The sequence below is a fragment of the Oreochromis aureus genome, linkage group 18 (genome assembly GCF_013358895.1).
Source record: "Oreochromis aureus strain Israel breed Guangdong linkage group 18, ZZ_aureus, whole genome shotgun sequence".
Classification (NCBI taxonomy): domain Eukaryota; kingdom Metazoa; phylum Chordata; class Actinopteri; order Cichliformes; family Cichlidae; genus Oreochromis; species Oreochromis aureus.
The window spans coordinates 4,364,226-4,381,311 of record NC_052959.1 but is presented as its reverse complement, the minus strand read 5'-3'; the positions used below and the strand labels follow the sequence as shown (position 1 = coordinate 4,381,311).

General features: G+C 37.5%; 1 protein-coding gene across 1 annotated transcript in view; it reads left to right on the top strand.

Annotated features, from left to right (window-relative positions):
- brinp2 (bone morphogenetic protein/retinoic acid inducible neural-specific 2) overlaps positions 1 to 17,086 on the top strand; it is a 238,572-nt gene that overhangs the window by 126,752 nt on the left and 94,734 nt on the right. Inside the window, exon 3 of the mRNA XM_031744820.2 lies at positions 15,502 to 15,692. Coding sequence (XP_031600680.1) covers positions 15,502 to 15,692 — 191 coding nt within the window. The remainder of the gene's footprint in view (positions 1 to 15,501; positions 15,693 to 17,086) is intronic.

The following is a 17,086-nucleotide window of genomic DNA, read 5'->3' as shown; positions in this document are numbered from 1 at the left end:
TTTTCCCCCTCTAATAAAAGCACAAAGTATACAATTTTGAATAAAAACAACCATATAAATGATGTTATGAATGTCTGGGGCTAATGGGAAATGGGTTTCAATAAAAGAAAATCCTGGGTTAATTAAAAGAGAGAAATGTTACACAAGCAGCAATATTAGACAGTATTTCATTTACTAACGTCATCTTTGAGCCACATGTCATACTGTAAAAAAAACCCCTCTTTTCCCCGGTGGTTTAGCATTCTTGCAAATGTCACGAGGATTTTGAATTAGGTGTTTTCAGTTATGTCTGAGCTTCCCAAAAGACTCAAGGCAGACCAGCTGAAAAGGTTAAGATGAAAGAAGAGTTGATTGAAAGAAACAAATCAAAAAGATGCAACAGAAACTTGAAGGTATTTCTTTAGAGTCTTCCACAGGTTACATCTGCAAGGATTAAAACTGCACGGATCTAAAAACAAGCAATTAGTTTGTGTCCTTTGCTCTGACCAAAGACGTTTGTAAGAATCGTAGGGTACACTCTGGACAGGCTGCCAATCTATTGTTGGTCTTGATTTTTCTTAAAAACAAATCAACAAAAAACACATTTTCATGATGATTTATATCTGCAACACAGTAAATGGTGTAAAAAAAAATGAATACTCTGATTCCTCTGTAAAGACATTCTAAACTCCTATTATGAACTTTGATGTTATTTACATATTTACCAGGCTACTAAATTTCACATGCTGCAAAATATACACCATGTAATATACAGTACATTCAGTTCAGTTGTCATACGTGTGATAACAATGGATATCAAGTTAGCTTTCGTTGTCACTGGTGATAAACACGGGTGTTTATCAGATTGCTTGTTCACAGGTATTTTAAGGTGTGAAAAGGATGTATTGGAATGGGATGTTTTCCAGAGTATTTTACCATTTTATTGTTAATACTATATTTGGACATAAAACACAGCTGGGAAAGGGAACTGACACTAATTACCCTGTGACTGCAATTGGTGAACGCACATTAATTCTATCACCATACCGAAAACCTTAAAAAAACAAAAAACTTTCTTACTATGTGATCCAAGGATACCTATCTACATCAATAAGAAATTTCCCTCATGCAGTAGGAATTATGAATAATTCAAGCGCCCATATAGCTGCGCCTTTTCAAAAATGTATTACTGGAAAGTGGCAGGAATACCACACAGAGATGGGCAGAGCATATCTCCTCAAATTAACACTGGCAGGCCACTTTTTAATGTCAAAGACACTCAAGATATTTAATCTCAGTGTCATTCAGAGGAATTATTCAGCCTGAGAAACAATCAAATTGAAGTCTTCTCATTGGAAATGAATTCATGTTAATGCAGAAAGAGTAATCTCATGCTGAAGGGATAGACCTGTTTCCTCGTTTGGGTGGATACAAATGTTAATAAACCCCAAACTTTTTATTTTTTTAGTTTTGAAGGGAAATAGGACACATCAGGCTCCTGTTTCGCTCTCGCTCTCTCTCTCACACACACACACACACACACACACGGAGACTGGCTACAGCATGACTCTCAAAATAGCTGAGAGAAATTTAACATGGAAAGTGAGGCGCTCAGCTCCTTGATTTCTCCAGGATGATATTAATATAGAAAGGCAGGGAAGTTGGCAAGCAGATTCAGCACACATCACGACTCCTTGGGGTTAACTTGTTTTTTTTTAAGTCCTCCCCTGCAAAATGTGTTCAGAAAGACCTCTTAAAGTAACACTGAAATATGTTCGATGCCATTGAATCACCATGTCACGCCTGTATCATTTCAGGTTGATTGAACCAAGGTTAGACAACCTAAATGTTGGCAGATTGTCATGCTTTTGTACTCTTTCTTTACAATCCTGGAGAAAAAAAAAGCAAGCAAGCAAACAAATAAAGAAAAAACTTTTCCTTTCAGTGTACGGTACTTGTGCATTCAGCTACTGGGTGAAATCTTTATTCACGTACACGTAAAAAAGATCCTAGTTCTGCACCCGGGCTTCATATTTTAGTACACAGCACTCTTTACATGAAAGTGCATGTTATACGCTTTTGTAAGATAACATCCATGCATCCTGATAAATGTCTCCTCAAAGATAAATTCATATGTTTTTCAGTTCTTTAGCTTTACATATGTGCAAATTATTAATTATTTTATTTACATTAATAATGCATTAAGACATTTTTTAAAGTAACATGAGTTCCCATTTCACTTAAGCCTTTTGTATTGCAACCATTACATTCAGAATGCATCATATTAGGAGCAACTAGACTTGCTTTAAAAGACATTGTAAAACAGGACTAATAGCTACAGAGGTAATAAAAGTGTCATTTACCAACATAAATCTAGTATAAAGTTACTAAACTGTCCAAAATGATGATTTTTGTTTGATTGATTGATTAAATGATTTCATATATTTATTATTAAATGAAATGAAATTACATTAAAATTGCAAGTCTTTGGAGCTAAATAAAGACATACGAGGCCCAAAGTGGTTATTTTAATTTACTAATTTGGATTACATTTAAACCTTCACATGAAGCAAAGTAGTGAACACACTTACAATGAAAACGGAAAAACAGTCCAAGCATAACAATTCTATCATTGTAGGCATATTTCTATGATAGCTATGTATTGCAAAACAGTGATATCAAATTGACACAACAGAGAGCAGCTTTTAGACAACATGGAAACTCTTTTTTTTTCACTGTGGTCAGATTCAGAGAGAATAAAAGTCTTACACTGATTCTTTTTTTCCCCCACACAAAGGATGATCAGGCATAAGTAAAGAAACTGATAAAGAACTGAGAATGGCATTGGTATTGATGAAATCTAAGCAATATTCCTTGATAAACATAATAAGGAATTTTAGCACAAAAGTACCGGGGTGCTGTGCATTCTATTTCAGCTGTGTTTATTGTTAGAGAATCTGTCTGTAGCTGCTGAATTTATATATTTTGTTCACCCGCCGCTGTGGTGAACACAATAACACATGTTGTTTTTGCATAGCAAGTCATGGACATTAGGTTTGATGCTGAAATTTGCCAACAAAAGCTTTTGGTTGGTGGATGCTGGCAGTTCAAATGATCTTGACGAATCATTAAATACTAATATAGATGTTTTAATTACTATAGTTTTAAGTGCCACATGTTTTCCTGAACACCCCCAGATATTGGTTAAGTTGATGAGTTGAATTGCCTGTATATAAAATCCACTGCTCCATTGTTTTATTGTCTAAAAGTCTAGGATGTGTAAGTTTTGACATTAAGTGAAATTTATTTATTTCTATCACATTATTGGCATTTATTTATGTAGAACATGTGTGGAAAGTAATGGGGAATTTATAGTCAAGTATGAAGTATTATTGTGCGATCTATTGTACAATATAAAGCGCCTTGAGGCGACTTTTGTTGTGATTTGGCGCTATATAAATAAAATTGAATTGAATTGAATTGAAAAGGTAAAAGGATTTTAAATGTAGGCATATGGCCAATTTATGGCATTCATGTTATAGCAAGACCATTAAGAGCATTATGGTATTGGTAGCTGGTCAAGATGGAGCTATTGCTAGCTTTTTTTATTTCTTTGTGATCCACTATGTTATAGATTAAATTATATTTACTTTTCACAAGAGGACCTTATGTCTCATTCTTAGAGTTCTTACAATTGAGGTTACAGTAATATAAATTGGGCTCTGTCCTTAAAGGTAAAACTGGCTCCTCTAATTTCAACTGCCAAATTTCAGCAGTGTCATTGACATATATCCTATATATCCCTGTATCCTAAGCCGAGAAGATTCAGCTGAAGCGTGACAAATTTTAAAAATAGCTGACAGTGACACTCAACCTAGATATGCCAACCTCGTAAGTAGGCAGGTGATGCCTAGTACAGATTTAGGACACACTGTGCAAATTTAACATTACCGCACATTAAATTGGTTTGACTTCCCCTCTATACCATAAACTCTAAATCAGGATTGATACATACTTGAAAATTACTGAAGCAAACAACCCCCCCAAAAAATGCATACATCATGTGCTCACCTCATGATAGTGCAAATCTGTCATAATTATGTTGCAGTCAAATCAGTTTTTGCCCACAAATAATCTTTATCGGTTCCTTTGTGTCAAAGCTGCTATTAGCTGTCATAATGTAACTGCAGTTTGGGTTCCCTTGCAGTCGACTTCCAGCTTAATTCCTTTCAGGACATGTATAATGACTCTGGTGGGAACAACTCAGACATCATTAAAAAATCATGCCCTGGCATAGACCCTCCAGGCTGGGTGGAGGGTCTATTTCCTAGTGGGTTCCCACAAGGCAGGAGGGAGTTTTAATGAACTCCCATCCGAGGACAAGAAAAGAGACTTTGTGATTCAGCTCCCAGACTTAGAAGGTAACACAGCCCTTAGTCCAGAGCAGTAGAGCTTCATTTATTATACCATTTGGGAGTAATAACCTTGGGTCGAGTGTTTGACAAGACAGTTTGACAAATGTTATGTGGCAACCTAAAGGTTCACAGGCCATATGAACAGGCTAGCTCTTAACTGATTGATATATAAGAAAGTAATGGGGATGTCAGTCATAATTTTAGGATACCAAACAATTTCTTTTTAAAGCAATCCAAGATCTTTGAATTTAGCTCAGACTGCAGTGCTACATTTGTCAGAACCAGAAGTTTCAAGATCTTTGAGAGTGAATCAGAGCTGACACTGGGCACACTCTTAGTATTCTAGTGTTTACTGAGGTAAACCTTTCTCAAACAGCACATGCAAGTAGTGTGACAGCTAAAACACACCTAAATCAAATCCCAAAAGACCAAATTTCATCTACAGCCAGATGTATCTATCAGTTCAAATGAGAAATAAACAAATGTTTGTATATAATAAATGCTTTTGAAAATGTAATGAATAAGCAGAACAATGTAATTTTAAAATATGGCTTTAATCTGATGTGATAAAGTGTGTCTGCCTACCAGTGTTGTTATGTTGAAAGACACCCAGGGTCACATTATTACCTACACACTGTACACTGTACACTTTACATACTGTTTCAATTATTCTGAAGATGCAGAACGGTTGTCCAAATAAAAGAGAACAGCTAAGACATATGAGTGTCTTATCAGGTGCCTCCAAGCTGACCAGCTGATAAGTTTTGTTAAGAGTTTACTATGTCCTCTGTCAATACCAGTAGTATTTCTAGATGGCTAAAAGGACATGCATATATTTTTTTGCATCACAGTCTGTGCCAGACTTTTGTGCTGCTAGCTAAGAGCTAAGAAATGGAAAGAGGCAACAGACTCTTTCACCACATTTTTCACTGATGTTGTATCATCTTATTACTATTTAGCAGCAGGAAACATTAATGCTTGAGTTACAAAAGATAAATGGTCAAATGTCAATCGGTGGATCACAGTTCATCTCGGCGCTTACAGATGGCAAAAGTGACATTTAGATTTCTGAAACATGCGGGAATTTGGGTTTCACGATACTTTGTCATATATCTTTAAGGAATCAGTCAGTACAGTTTTATTAATTAGTTACCAATCAATCTGTAAGTATTTTAGGCTGTTGTAATTAATTCCTAAGTGTCCTTGTCATTTCCTGCTTCGTGCATTTAAAAAAAATCTTCTCTTCTGCTGCAGTTACAAAGTTGAGCATGATAAAAACACTTTCAATGAGATGGCTGGAAAATATCACCCCACTTCTTATGGATCAGGGCTCATTTTCATTGAACATTGGTTGTGAGCAGTGAAGCACAATTTTCACGGAGGAACTTGAAGATTGTGCACTCCGCCAACCACCCACTCCAGAAATAGCCAGAAATCATATGTGGGTCACTTCTTATTAATAGGTGAGACTGCACCTGATTCAGGTGAAACTGCTCATTATAAAGTTTCAGCTCTGTTCCCTTGCAACACCACAAACCTCTCATCATGAGTCAAAGCTCGGAACAAATAGGCTTGTGGTGAACGCTGGGGTAGAGTGCAAAAGTGCATACAGTGAAGTGAACTTGCAATTTTCTCCTTTTATGGTTTCTCTCTTCTTTTTCTCCCATCTTTACCTCTCAAATCTCAACTAAAAATCATTGCCTTCTCTTTTTTTTTTACTAAATTCTAAAGTTGTATAGATGACTAATTAAGCAGAGGGACCTATGAAATGCTGGCTAAAGCCTGTTGGTGCTCCAAAAATGTTTGTACTTCTGAATGTATACCTGTATTTAATATGCAGGAGCAAAAATAGAAGCATTGTGACTTAAAATTAACTAAACAAAACATCTGCCATCTGTTAAGCTCAGTACTAAGGACTCTTCAACAGCTGCTGGAGAATCTCTGTCTGTTGTAATGTCACATGTCTCTGGTGGAATGGGAGTATGTGGGAGGTGTATAACTGGATGGGATTGCCCAAAATTGGATGTGGATTAGTGAGCACAATATGATGTAGTGGAGCAGTGATTGTCAAACATCCCTTCATAAATAACTCCATATATCATGTGTCTCCTCTGACATTTCCCAGCTGTCAAAGGGCGGCTGGCAGTTATACTATGGCCAAGTCTCCAGTGTACTGCAGCTCATTTGACATATATATTACATGAAATAATACAGTTGAGCTTGGGCAACATGCAAGGTCCTAAAAGTGCTTATTAATCCAACGATCACTTCCTAGACCTGACCAAGTCGATTTAGCACCTAATCCTAACTGAGCAGAGGGTAAACGCAAAACAAAGCAACAAGAGAAAAATATATTGAACCACGAGTGAAAAGAAAACATAAATTAAGAGCAAAACCGAAGCTGCCAAATAGGACAGAAAGAGCAGTCTGTGTTTGGCAGTATTGTCATCTACACTTTTTTTTTTTTTTTTTTTTTTTACACTTCTTCTTGATTGCTTTGTCTCGCATTTTTCATTTAACATTTTTGCAGTTCTCAGCTCCAAAACCTTTAATTCACATTTCAAAACAAAACCTTTCTTTGACACTTTGTAAACGGAGGTGCTCAAAGTGTTTATAGACATTAGCAGAATGAGAGTGCGTGTTTCTCACCTTCTCATTTCCATAGCTGTCTCACCCTGCATGTTTTTTCAGTGGCCTTCCTGTTATTTTTCTGCGGATGGGGGACTGATATTGTGTATCAAAGTGAATACTTTTTAGATGCTGATTTCAGGAGCACAAGGTTTTACATTCTCCCTCGTAAACAAAAATAGCCCGTTCATTTGCATTTTCTTTCCATTTGTTTTCCTCCAATATGCCCAAAATGCAGTAAACAAAAAGTTATAGTGACCAAAATACAAAAACAGAAAAAGTACACAGAGCTCCAAGGTGGGAGAGGGGGGTCCATGATGCTGGACATCATCATGATGCTCACCAACAGAATGTGACGAGGGGATAACTAGCACGTGTGCCACATCTATGCTCTTCATTCTTCGGCATCTTTTTTTAGTCCGTTATCTTCCCTGCAGTGCTGCAGATCCTTAGTGCTCATCCATGGGCAGGCTGTTTCCTCAGTAATATATTTATCCGTGCAGTCTCCTCCATGATAACAAATCACAGTAACTCTGTTTTGTTCAAGCTCTTATAAAACTGTGTTTTATAATCCTCATTTGAGAGATTTTCACCTTTCAGTTTGGCAGATTTGAAAATCTGACTGCTCTGCATGCTATGGCTTACACGGTCATATTGCTGACATATTATGGAAAGATAGAAATACTATCTAGTTTGTACTAGATACCGTGCTAACTGCACTGAATCATTTGCATTTGCATTTGCAAATGTTTTTAGGAAATGAGAAGGGCCATCTCAAATATGCCCATGTCACAAAGTGCCTTTAAGGATTTCACATATTGTTTTGAAAACTTCAAGTGTCATTCGAGAATTAAGCCAAAGCAACCAAGAAAGCCGTGAGCCAACATCAGCCGACAGATGTTTTTAGCTGAGCTGACCTACAAGCGCACTCGTTTGGCTGGTGCCCTTGACACAGGAAAAAAATGCATTCACAAAGATCTAACCCAAAAACAAATTGGATGCTACTTAAAATAAATGCTGACATGCCCACTGGGTACATAAAACACTTTATATTTTATAATTATTTTGCAAAACACAAATAATTTATGTGTAACGTGTTTAAGTAGCCTGTCTTCTCTGGGTAATTGGAAGGGGGTGGCACACTAGTGCTGCACATTAATCAACAGCCAGTGTTACCGTGGTTTCTGAAGCGAATAAGAATGTGTTCATATACCTGTACTGTAAACCAGCGTGGTGACCTGCTTGTGTTTGCTTCTGTATGTTTTGGAAATGCAAATGCTGAGGAATCTGACCGCTGTTCTACATAGATCATATCTAAGCTGTTAAACGTTATACAAACAAAGCATGATCTCATTTAAAATGTAAACAACATGATAAATAACATACATTCTGAGCCCTCGGCGCCGCACCGATGAAAAGCATTTGGTAAATATATTAATGGTTCACTAAGATACCCTGAAAGGTGTCCTTCACTCGCTCTGTAAAATATCAAAGAGCGAATAGCATTTTGGTGTGGCTTTCTGATATTCTGCCAGGGGGAGCATCCAAAAGAATTTTCTGCATAGGCAGAGATTTTTCCCCCTTTTTTGTTCAGTAAAAACAACACAATTCCCTGTGCTTCAGTGGAACTGAGTGCTGGAGCTGCAGGTGCAATCAGCGCTGTGCTAAAACCTTTTAATTAATACCATCTATCATCATTAGCTGAACGGTCAGCCAGCAGTCTTGCCGTTAACTCTTAGAGAGTGAAGCGGGGAGAAAAGTAAATGATGCACTGCGCTTCTTTGCTTTTCGGCCCCGTCACCATCAGCTCTCCTTCGTTGTGCTCAGTCACTGTTGAGCATCTCTAAAAACACATCAGTCTACATCAGCCTCAGTTAATCAGGATGGCTCCCGTCCTGTTCCTCGCTGGACTAAATAGTAAGCTAAAACTAATGCTTGCTGATGCATGTGATGGCCGCAGACTAATTGTCATACTTTGCCCTATTCAACTGAGACTGGCCTCTGGTTTGGGATATTTGTCATGTGACCGCTGGAGGAATTAGAATGGCTATATTTGTTCGAAGCGCTCCTGCTGAAATAACTTTGACGCCCTTTTTTTTACTTTATATTGTATTTTTTTGTGTTTTTGTGCTCCAGGTTTTTTCTTGCAGGTGCAGCAATCTGCAATACAGAGTGCATTTCTATGTGTTCTATACTTCTAAACTTTTCCTAATTCTTTGGCTTTTTTTGAGCTTTATGGAACAGAAATCCAAATCAGACTCCATATTCAGAATTCTTCTTTTGCTTTGTTGAATTTTAAAACTATACTGGGGTGGTGGCAGCTCAGGAAGTTGAGCAGGTCATCTACTAATTGGAAGGTTGGTGGTTTGATCCCTGGCTGTTCCAGTCTGCATATTTAGACAAGATACTTACTCCAAATTGCATCCACAGGAGTGTCTTTGAATGTTAAATAGAAAGCACTTAAACATAGAGAATGTGTTGTTGTAAATTGTTGAGTGAGGCGTGTTGTATAATGCTCAGGCACAGTTGAAAGGCGCTATATAAGAACCAGTCCATTTGCAATAAATGACTAAAGGTGACAAAAGGCAATCTGTCTTGCCCCTCAATACACTTCAGTTGTCCTGCTAATTTACTTTGTTGTTCAGTGCATTATTGCAGGCTCCATGCATTGTATGTTTTTCATACTTGTGTGAACACATAAGAGGCAGGTATGCTACAAAAAGCACTGCTTACCAAAGACTGAAAAGTGTCGGTGCTCTGAAATCCATTCCAGTATTTAGTCATAAGGCAGGAGTGGGAAGAAGGTTTTCAGAGGAGAGTAATGTCAGTGTCTGACAGGAGTGAGTCATTAAAACACCACAAGATGAAAGAAGAGAGCGCTTGTCTGATAAATTGCATATAAAATAGCATCAGTTCTTCGATATGCAAATGTTTCTTCATTTCAGTGTCATTTATTCATTTGATTTAAGAGCAGCTCAGTTAATTTACTTTTAGGCTCGCCGTTTTTCTACATTACATTCGATAAACATAATAAGAGGGACTGGATGGATATACCAGGTGTATTTGAAATATGCAGCAATTTTGTATGTCATGATGTGCAGTGCGCGCACATCAACTATAACTTGATTGTCCAAATACAGAATGATAGTCTTTCTACTGAAAGCTGGACTTTCCTCTTCACTTAGTGTTCCTGCCTTTTCTGTTTTATGTTCATCGTTGTGCAGAAAGGCTTGCTGCTGGAAATAAGCAGGAGAAAATAAGATTTATTGTATTCTTTCAGGTATCAGTAAGAATATGATATATCCTCCGAGGATTTCATCTTATCAGACGCTTTAAATATGACACGGGGTTTATAATCCCGTACTACACAGCTTTACACACTGAAAAGTTATCATAGTCACTCATTTTATTGTCTGTCACACAGATTGCCAGAGTTACAGCAGAATAAAGCTGTTAACCAGGGACATGGCTCTTCTTGTTGTATGTCTTTTGTACTTTTTAATTGTATCATCATCTGACGATGTTCCTTTGAGCTTCTTGTGATGTCAGAATTGTTTGGCTTTCTTCTGTCCTCAGGTTTTCTAATAAAAGCTCAGGGCGGTTGAGGTCAGGCAGTCGTGGAGGAAAATCTGTGATTGGCAGCATGCATGGTCTTCATTGATTCTCAAATAGTTTTTTAAGGCTTTGAGATGTTTTAGGGTTTGTTTTTCTTTGTTTTGTTTTTTCTGCTGGAGTTTGAATCATAGACTAAGAGAGGAATCAGAGCCTTCTCACAACACTGTTACTCTTTGAATTCAACTGTGCTGGTATGTCTTTGCCCACCTTTGGACGAAGATCTCTGCTGCGTAGCCTCGTTTGGACAGGATGTTTGTTTACTTGAATCTTGTTTTTGCGGTTTAGAAAATTCTGCATCTTTTCTGTATCTTTTATAAAGTCACTGTTCGATTAAAATTTAGCCTTTTAGAGTGACACTGCCCCGTTTAGTGTCAGTTTTTTTCCCTTTTTTTGACAAAGTTCATGACCATGGTCAGTAGGATAAATTTGCCTTTAACTTGCTCACCTATAAAGTATACATAGTCAAACTCAAGTAAATTTGCGTCAGGGATACTAATGCAAGACATATCTAGTTGTAAGACGAATTATAATAATAACAGATATAAAAGGAAATTTAACAAAAAGAAGAAAAAATTGTTGTGTGCTCGATAAGATCAGTATCAATAATGGCATTTAGTCAGCTCCTGATAATAGATAACTAATTGAGTAGACTGACACAAGTAGGACAGTTGGAGCTTATCATCTGCCCTGTTGCCTTGTTACATAAATCCTACTGTTATTTCATCACGAACTACTGTAGATTTTTTTTTCCGATCATTTCCTGTGAACAGCTGGTGCATCTTTGTCCCAAGCACTGTTTCTCTTCTCCAGAAAAATGGTTTAGAGAGGCTGCTCTTCCTCTGAGACCCCTGCATAGCTTTCCTTCCTGATTGGAATCTTTTGTTCTTTAATTAGCAAATCTTATATTTGTGCTGAAATTACTTTTCCACTCGTTTAACAACATTTTGATGGTGTGTCCACTTTGGATCAGTTGAAGCCAACTGATCCAAAGTGCTTGCTTAATCGTAAGACACGACTTCACTCTGATAACATTTTGGCTGAATGCATTATTTTCAATTGGTGAATGATCAATACATGTTGATTTACTAGAATATTGTTACAATACATGACAACTTGTGTTTTTAAATGTTTAAAATGTTGTTAATGTTAAAAATGGATTTTAAAAATCCCCAGAACTTCTGAGAACATCACATGCTAATCAGTGTTGCTTATGCAGATTACAGGATATCAGTTAATGCAGACACATTTGCAGTATAAGAAAAACTAACTAGAACAAAAGCCAGTTTAAATGCTTAGCAAAGCCCTGTTAGGTACTGTATGCAAAAAGATGATTTTTAAACCTTAAGTTTGAAGAACCTTAATTTAACGAATCTGTGCACTTTTTGTTATTGTATTATTTGAGTCTAAAAGTTAAAGAGTGAAGAGAAGAAAACACACAAGGGTGAGAAAACAAAGCTTTATCTTGCGCTTCTTGATCTCTTTTTAACACTTTTTTTGCAGCATTAAACTGTACCTTCCAACTTGCTTCCCCTGAGTTGCCCTCCTTTCATGGGAGAACAATGTTGCCAGAGTTAATGATAGCATGAACAAATTGTGCTGTGACTGTGGCCAGACTACAGACATTAATTGGTGCATTATGTGAGAATGAACCTCCTAATGAAGCACTAGTTTGACCGTACGCTCCTGAGGCCATTCCTTCTGAGGAAGGCTTTGTCATGCCATGTGCTAAATGGCTACAAATCCAAGCTCTCCTTTGAAGACTAATATGCAATGCATGAACTAAAAACTAATTACAGTGCATTCTTGTCTTTACTGTAGTACTATCTGAATGACCTATGCATATTTACTGTGTATTATTACAGGAAGTAGCGTATTGTAGTGTAGTCACAACGCTGTCAACAGCATAATTACAATTTTGTGTTGGTAATAGTAAACTTTTGACCATAAAAATGCAATGTGAGAGCAGCTAGTGCAAGTGAGACAATGATATTGCATATGTATCTCCCTCTGTGAATCCTCCACTGTGAGTATGCGCGCGAGAGAAAGAGTGCACTCATGGGAAAACGGTGTATCACTGCTGGCATTTTGTTTGGTGCATAATGTGCTAAGATTCAACTCCCCTTGTTTTGCCAGCAAATTTATGCAGATGAGGTGGATCTGTACTTTTCTTCTGAGATTTGCATAATCTTCCTCACATACCTCAGGGTTCCACTGTTGCAGTAGTGAAGTGATGAAATGATCATCAGTCACTTAAAATGCTTTTCCAGACTCATCTCTCTCTCTGACCTAAGGTCATTGTCACTGCCACTGGCATTTGTCTGGACAGCTAAAGAACTGGATTCACCAGAGGTTTAGTTATTTAAACTTTGCAAAGTTATATGTGACATCCTGGATTTGTTTATAAGGATCAGGTTCTTTCAAATCAAGTATATGCACTGCCAACTTTTCATGTCATGATTGGGATTACTGTACTTTACACATGATGTAAGGTTTGAAGTTTTCAACAGGATGTGATGAAAGAGCTGTTGCTGTATGACCTTTGGGAAACGGGGATAGGGCTACTCACATCCAAAAAAAACCCTCCCAATACTCCCACTGGTAAAATGCTTTCCCATAGTGGTTAACGTTCATTGAAGCACAAGTGTATTTATTTGCTTGAAACGAAGACAGCAGGGCACTTGGACATGCCATACCAGGCTCTAAATCACAACACTGACATGTTTTGACCTGTTATGGCCAATTTCTTCACGCAAGGCTGCACAGTCGACAAGCAGAAATGTTATATATTCATATTCTTAACTTTAATATTGACAGGTTTTTCTAGCCACCCACCAAGTGTGAGTCCAAAAACTATTTTCTCTGCACCAGCTCTCAGGCAAATGTTATGCTTATCATAACAGCTGCCAGACTGAATCAAATCTGTACAGTTAGAGACCATGAAATCAAAACAATAAGCTGCTACGTTAAAGTAACTAAGAGGTTTATTCATAGTTGTTTATGGGCTTAATACACGCAATACAATATATGTAAACCACACAGATTACATGTTAATGTTTTTTCTGCCATCATTTTAAAGTCATAACAAGAAGAGATTAAAAGGTCTGAGGCTCTTATGAGGCATTTGACATTGACTGAATACAGAAGGGCGATGTCTCTTGAATTTATCAGTGATATTCAACAGCTATCTGAAAATAGTGTTGCTGGTTACAGAAAGCCCAGAGTGGTCGAACCTAATTTGCTTAATTAAGGACATGTCCCAAATGTAAAGTTCTAGCACCATTTAATAATTACCACATTCATCTTTCAGATTAAACTGAATTAAATGTGAACAAACACGACCGCAACTGAGAATACTGATAGCATTTCCTGACATCCATGTTTAATGTGAGTCAGTAGGTTGTATTTGGTGGAAAACACGGGCTTTCTTTACAGTCCCAAAACTTGGAATGCCCAGAGTGTGTGATCTTCTAACCCCAGGCTATCTCTCTGCAGAAGTGTGAAGAAAAAAATACAAATACTTTGTTACTCTGCTTTGGTAGAATTTTCAGGTATCTGTACTTCACTTGAGTATTTGTTTTTTGACAGCTTTTTACTGCTACTCTTCACATTTTTTGCACAAATATGAAATATTTTTAATTTCTATTCCTTACATTTTCAAAACAGGCTTGTTTCTTTAAGCCAAACACATTTGACACATTGGCTTTATTTTACATCACTGTAAATCTTAAAAAATCAACCAGATTTGGTTTTAAATGGATGGAACAAGAACACGTAAAAGACACTCCTATATCCTCCGTCACCAGTGCTTTTTATTTAGTGCAGGATAAGCAGGTTGGCTCAGCACACTGTTGTGAATTTACAGTAAAGCACTGTGTTGTTCACTGTGGTGTTCATGGTCATTTAGGTTATATCAATTGATGAATTTGAATTTAAGCTGATGGTTCTAAAATTCATTAAACCTTTATACCAACTGTATATTGTCTGGTGTAAAAACAGTATAAACAGTGAACTCTCAGTGGACTGAACAGAAATCAGCTAAGATAGCTGTGAAACATCTGCTTACAGCTTGAATTCAGTTGTGTAAAATCAAGCAAGAGCAGTAAACCTCAGAGCTGCAGCAGCACATGTGAGCTGATGCCAGCCTGGACACAAAGAAAAACTACTCGAGTTCACGATAGAAGTTATCTTGAGCTTTAATTCTTTCCAAACGCTGAGCCACTGCAGCTGATTTTACGGTTCCCCACCATTCCCCACCCCACCATCCCACTTTAACCCCTGACTATCCCGTGAATATTAGCTTTTTGGCATTACTGTATATCTGTACACACGTTGGAATATTTCTCAGTGTAGCTCATCATATATAAATATATTTTTATTTTGTCAAAGATTTGCACATTATCTATCACAATTCCTATACTTTTGACCACTCAGAGTACTTTACTTTATTCATACATTCACACATTCATACACCAGACTGTTTCTTATACATACAGCGTTAACACGCCACAACAGCCATCCCTTTGTCAGTGCTCTTTATGATGCTGGCCAATAGGATCACATTATAGATAAGAATAGATAAGATGTTTATTTTTTTGTGACCTGCAGATACCTTTTTTTTTTTTTACATATAATGGTCAAGACAATTTCACAGTGAAAGACAGCAAGTCATGATTTTCCAGGGACCATTGTGCAATCTGTAGTGTCTCTCTCTGTAGTCACTTCAGAAACGTATGACTCTAACCTTAAATATTCCTGTCATTATATTTAGCAGCATATTCTAGTCAGTTGCATGTAATTCCACATCATGCTAAAGTGCTTGCTGAATCAAGCATGTAATCACCTTTTCATGTATTTATAATTTCAGGGAGTTCAGCCACTGGAAGGTGAACAGCCTGGCTACGGAGAAGAGAGATTTCCTCAAATCTCCATTGCCCTTAGCACCAGAGTTCCTACGCAACCTGCGGTTACTGGGCCGACGACCAACCCTGCAGCAAATCAACGAAAACCTCATCAAGAAGTACGGGACCCACTTCTTGGTTTCTGCCACCCTGGGAGGTAAGGGAGGACTGCAGGTGACACGCTCTCCTTTATTCTCGGGTTAGGAAGTGTCGGGACACGCCAGAAATAGAGAAACCACTCGTTTTAGGTCTCGGAGGATGTTGCCTGTGTTAGTGTAGTGCTCCAGGAGTCTAGCTGTCCTTTTATTCCAAGAAAGAGTCTCACGTATTAAGTAGAAATAGTAACAATGCTTACATCTTGCACTTGCAGCACTCAACAATGCTTGTCTCCCTCAGAGGTAATTTTCCACTCATCGTTCCCTCTGATGAACATTAGAGCCTCGGAGAGCAGAAGAGGGATTAAAATGACCTGTTTCATACCCCCGTGTTTCTTCATTGGATTTCTTTTTTGCCTCAATCCCCAAGGAGAGAAGTAACTCACAAAACAGATCGGCAGCAGCATCGATCGTGTGAGGGTCACAAAAACAAGAGTAAGACCTGTGTAGTGTTCAAGATGACAACCTAGTGATATTGATAAACACCTAATCTCAGTCATCAACTAGTATAGTGCAGATGTACGAGTACATTTTCAAGGATTGATAGTAAGTCTAGGCATATCTAAGGACTCACTTCATCAGTGTCCAGTCAGGATTTACAATCCTAGGGTACTCAGATCAGTCAGCCACATAAAAAATGCTATGAATGTATGAAATTGCAGATTTTACAATGATGTAATTAGTCTAAAACTTAACGCCTAGTGTATAATATTTGAAAAACCAACATAAATTGCACAATACATTTTTCAGCAATAAATTGAAAATAAACAAACAAAAAAAACTTCAAATGTGCAAATTAATAATTAATTTAATTACTTTTGAAAAAATTGTCAGAAGGTTCAGTTTCAATTATTTCACAGTTCAGGCTTGAAATGTTTAATACCAAAATTACCCATACATCTCTGGCTTTGGATACACACTGTTCACATAGCAGACAAATCCGGTTCTCTCACAGGAACAGTCTCCTAACAGCCGCTCTGATATTCACGTCTGCAGACGCCTAACTTTAATGCCACTTATCACTGAATGTATGCACTGGAGGAGCAGTTTTAGAGATGGAGCAGGGATGAATGCAGTGTCACACCGATAGTGTCTATGTGTAATTAACAGCCTCGACTAAATGGGCAGATCCATTCTGCATACTGTAGCAGAGTGAAAACGCATGAAATATCTGTTTTTTGTTCTCTTTTCTTCTGCTGTTTTCATTTTGTGTGCCTCACCAGCTGTGGTTACATCTAAGTGTATTTTGTTAAATAGTTGAGTGAAAGTGAAAGAGAAGTGAAAAATTGATTAATTCCCCCCCCCCAAAAAAAAAGCCACTCAGCCTCAGAAAAGTACTTTTTGCATCAATAAAATGAATTGCATTACACTTTGAGAACAAAAGTACTTTTTGGCT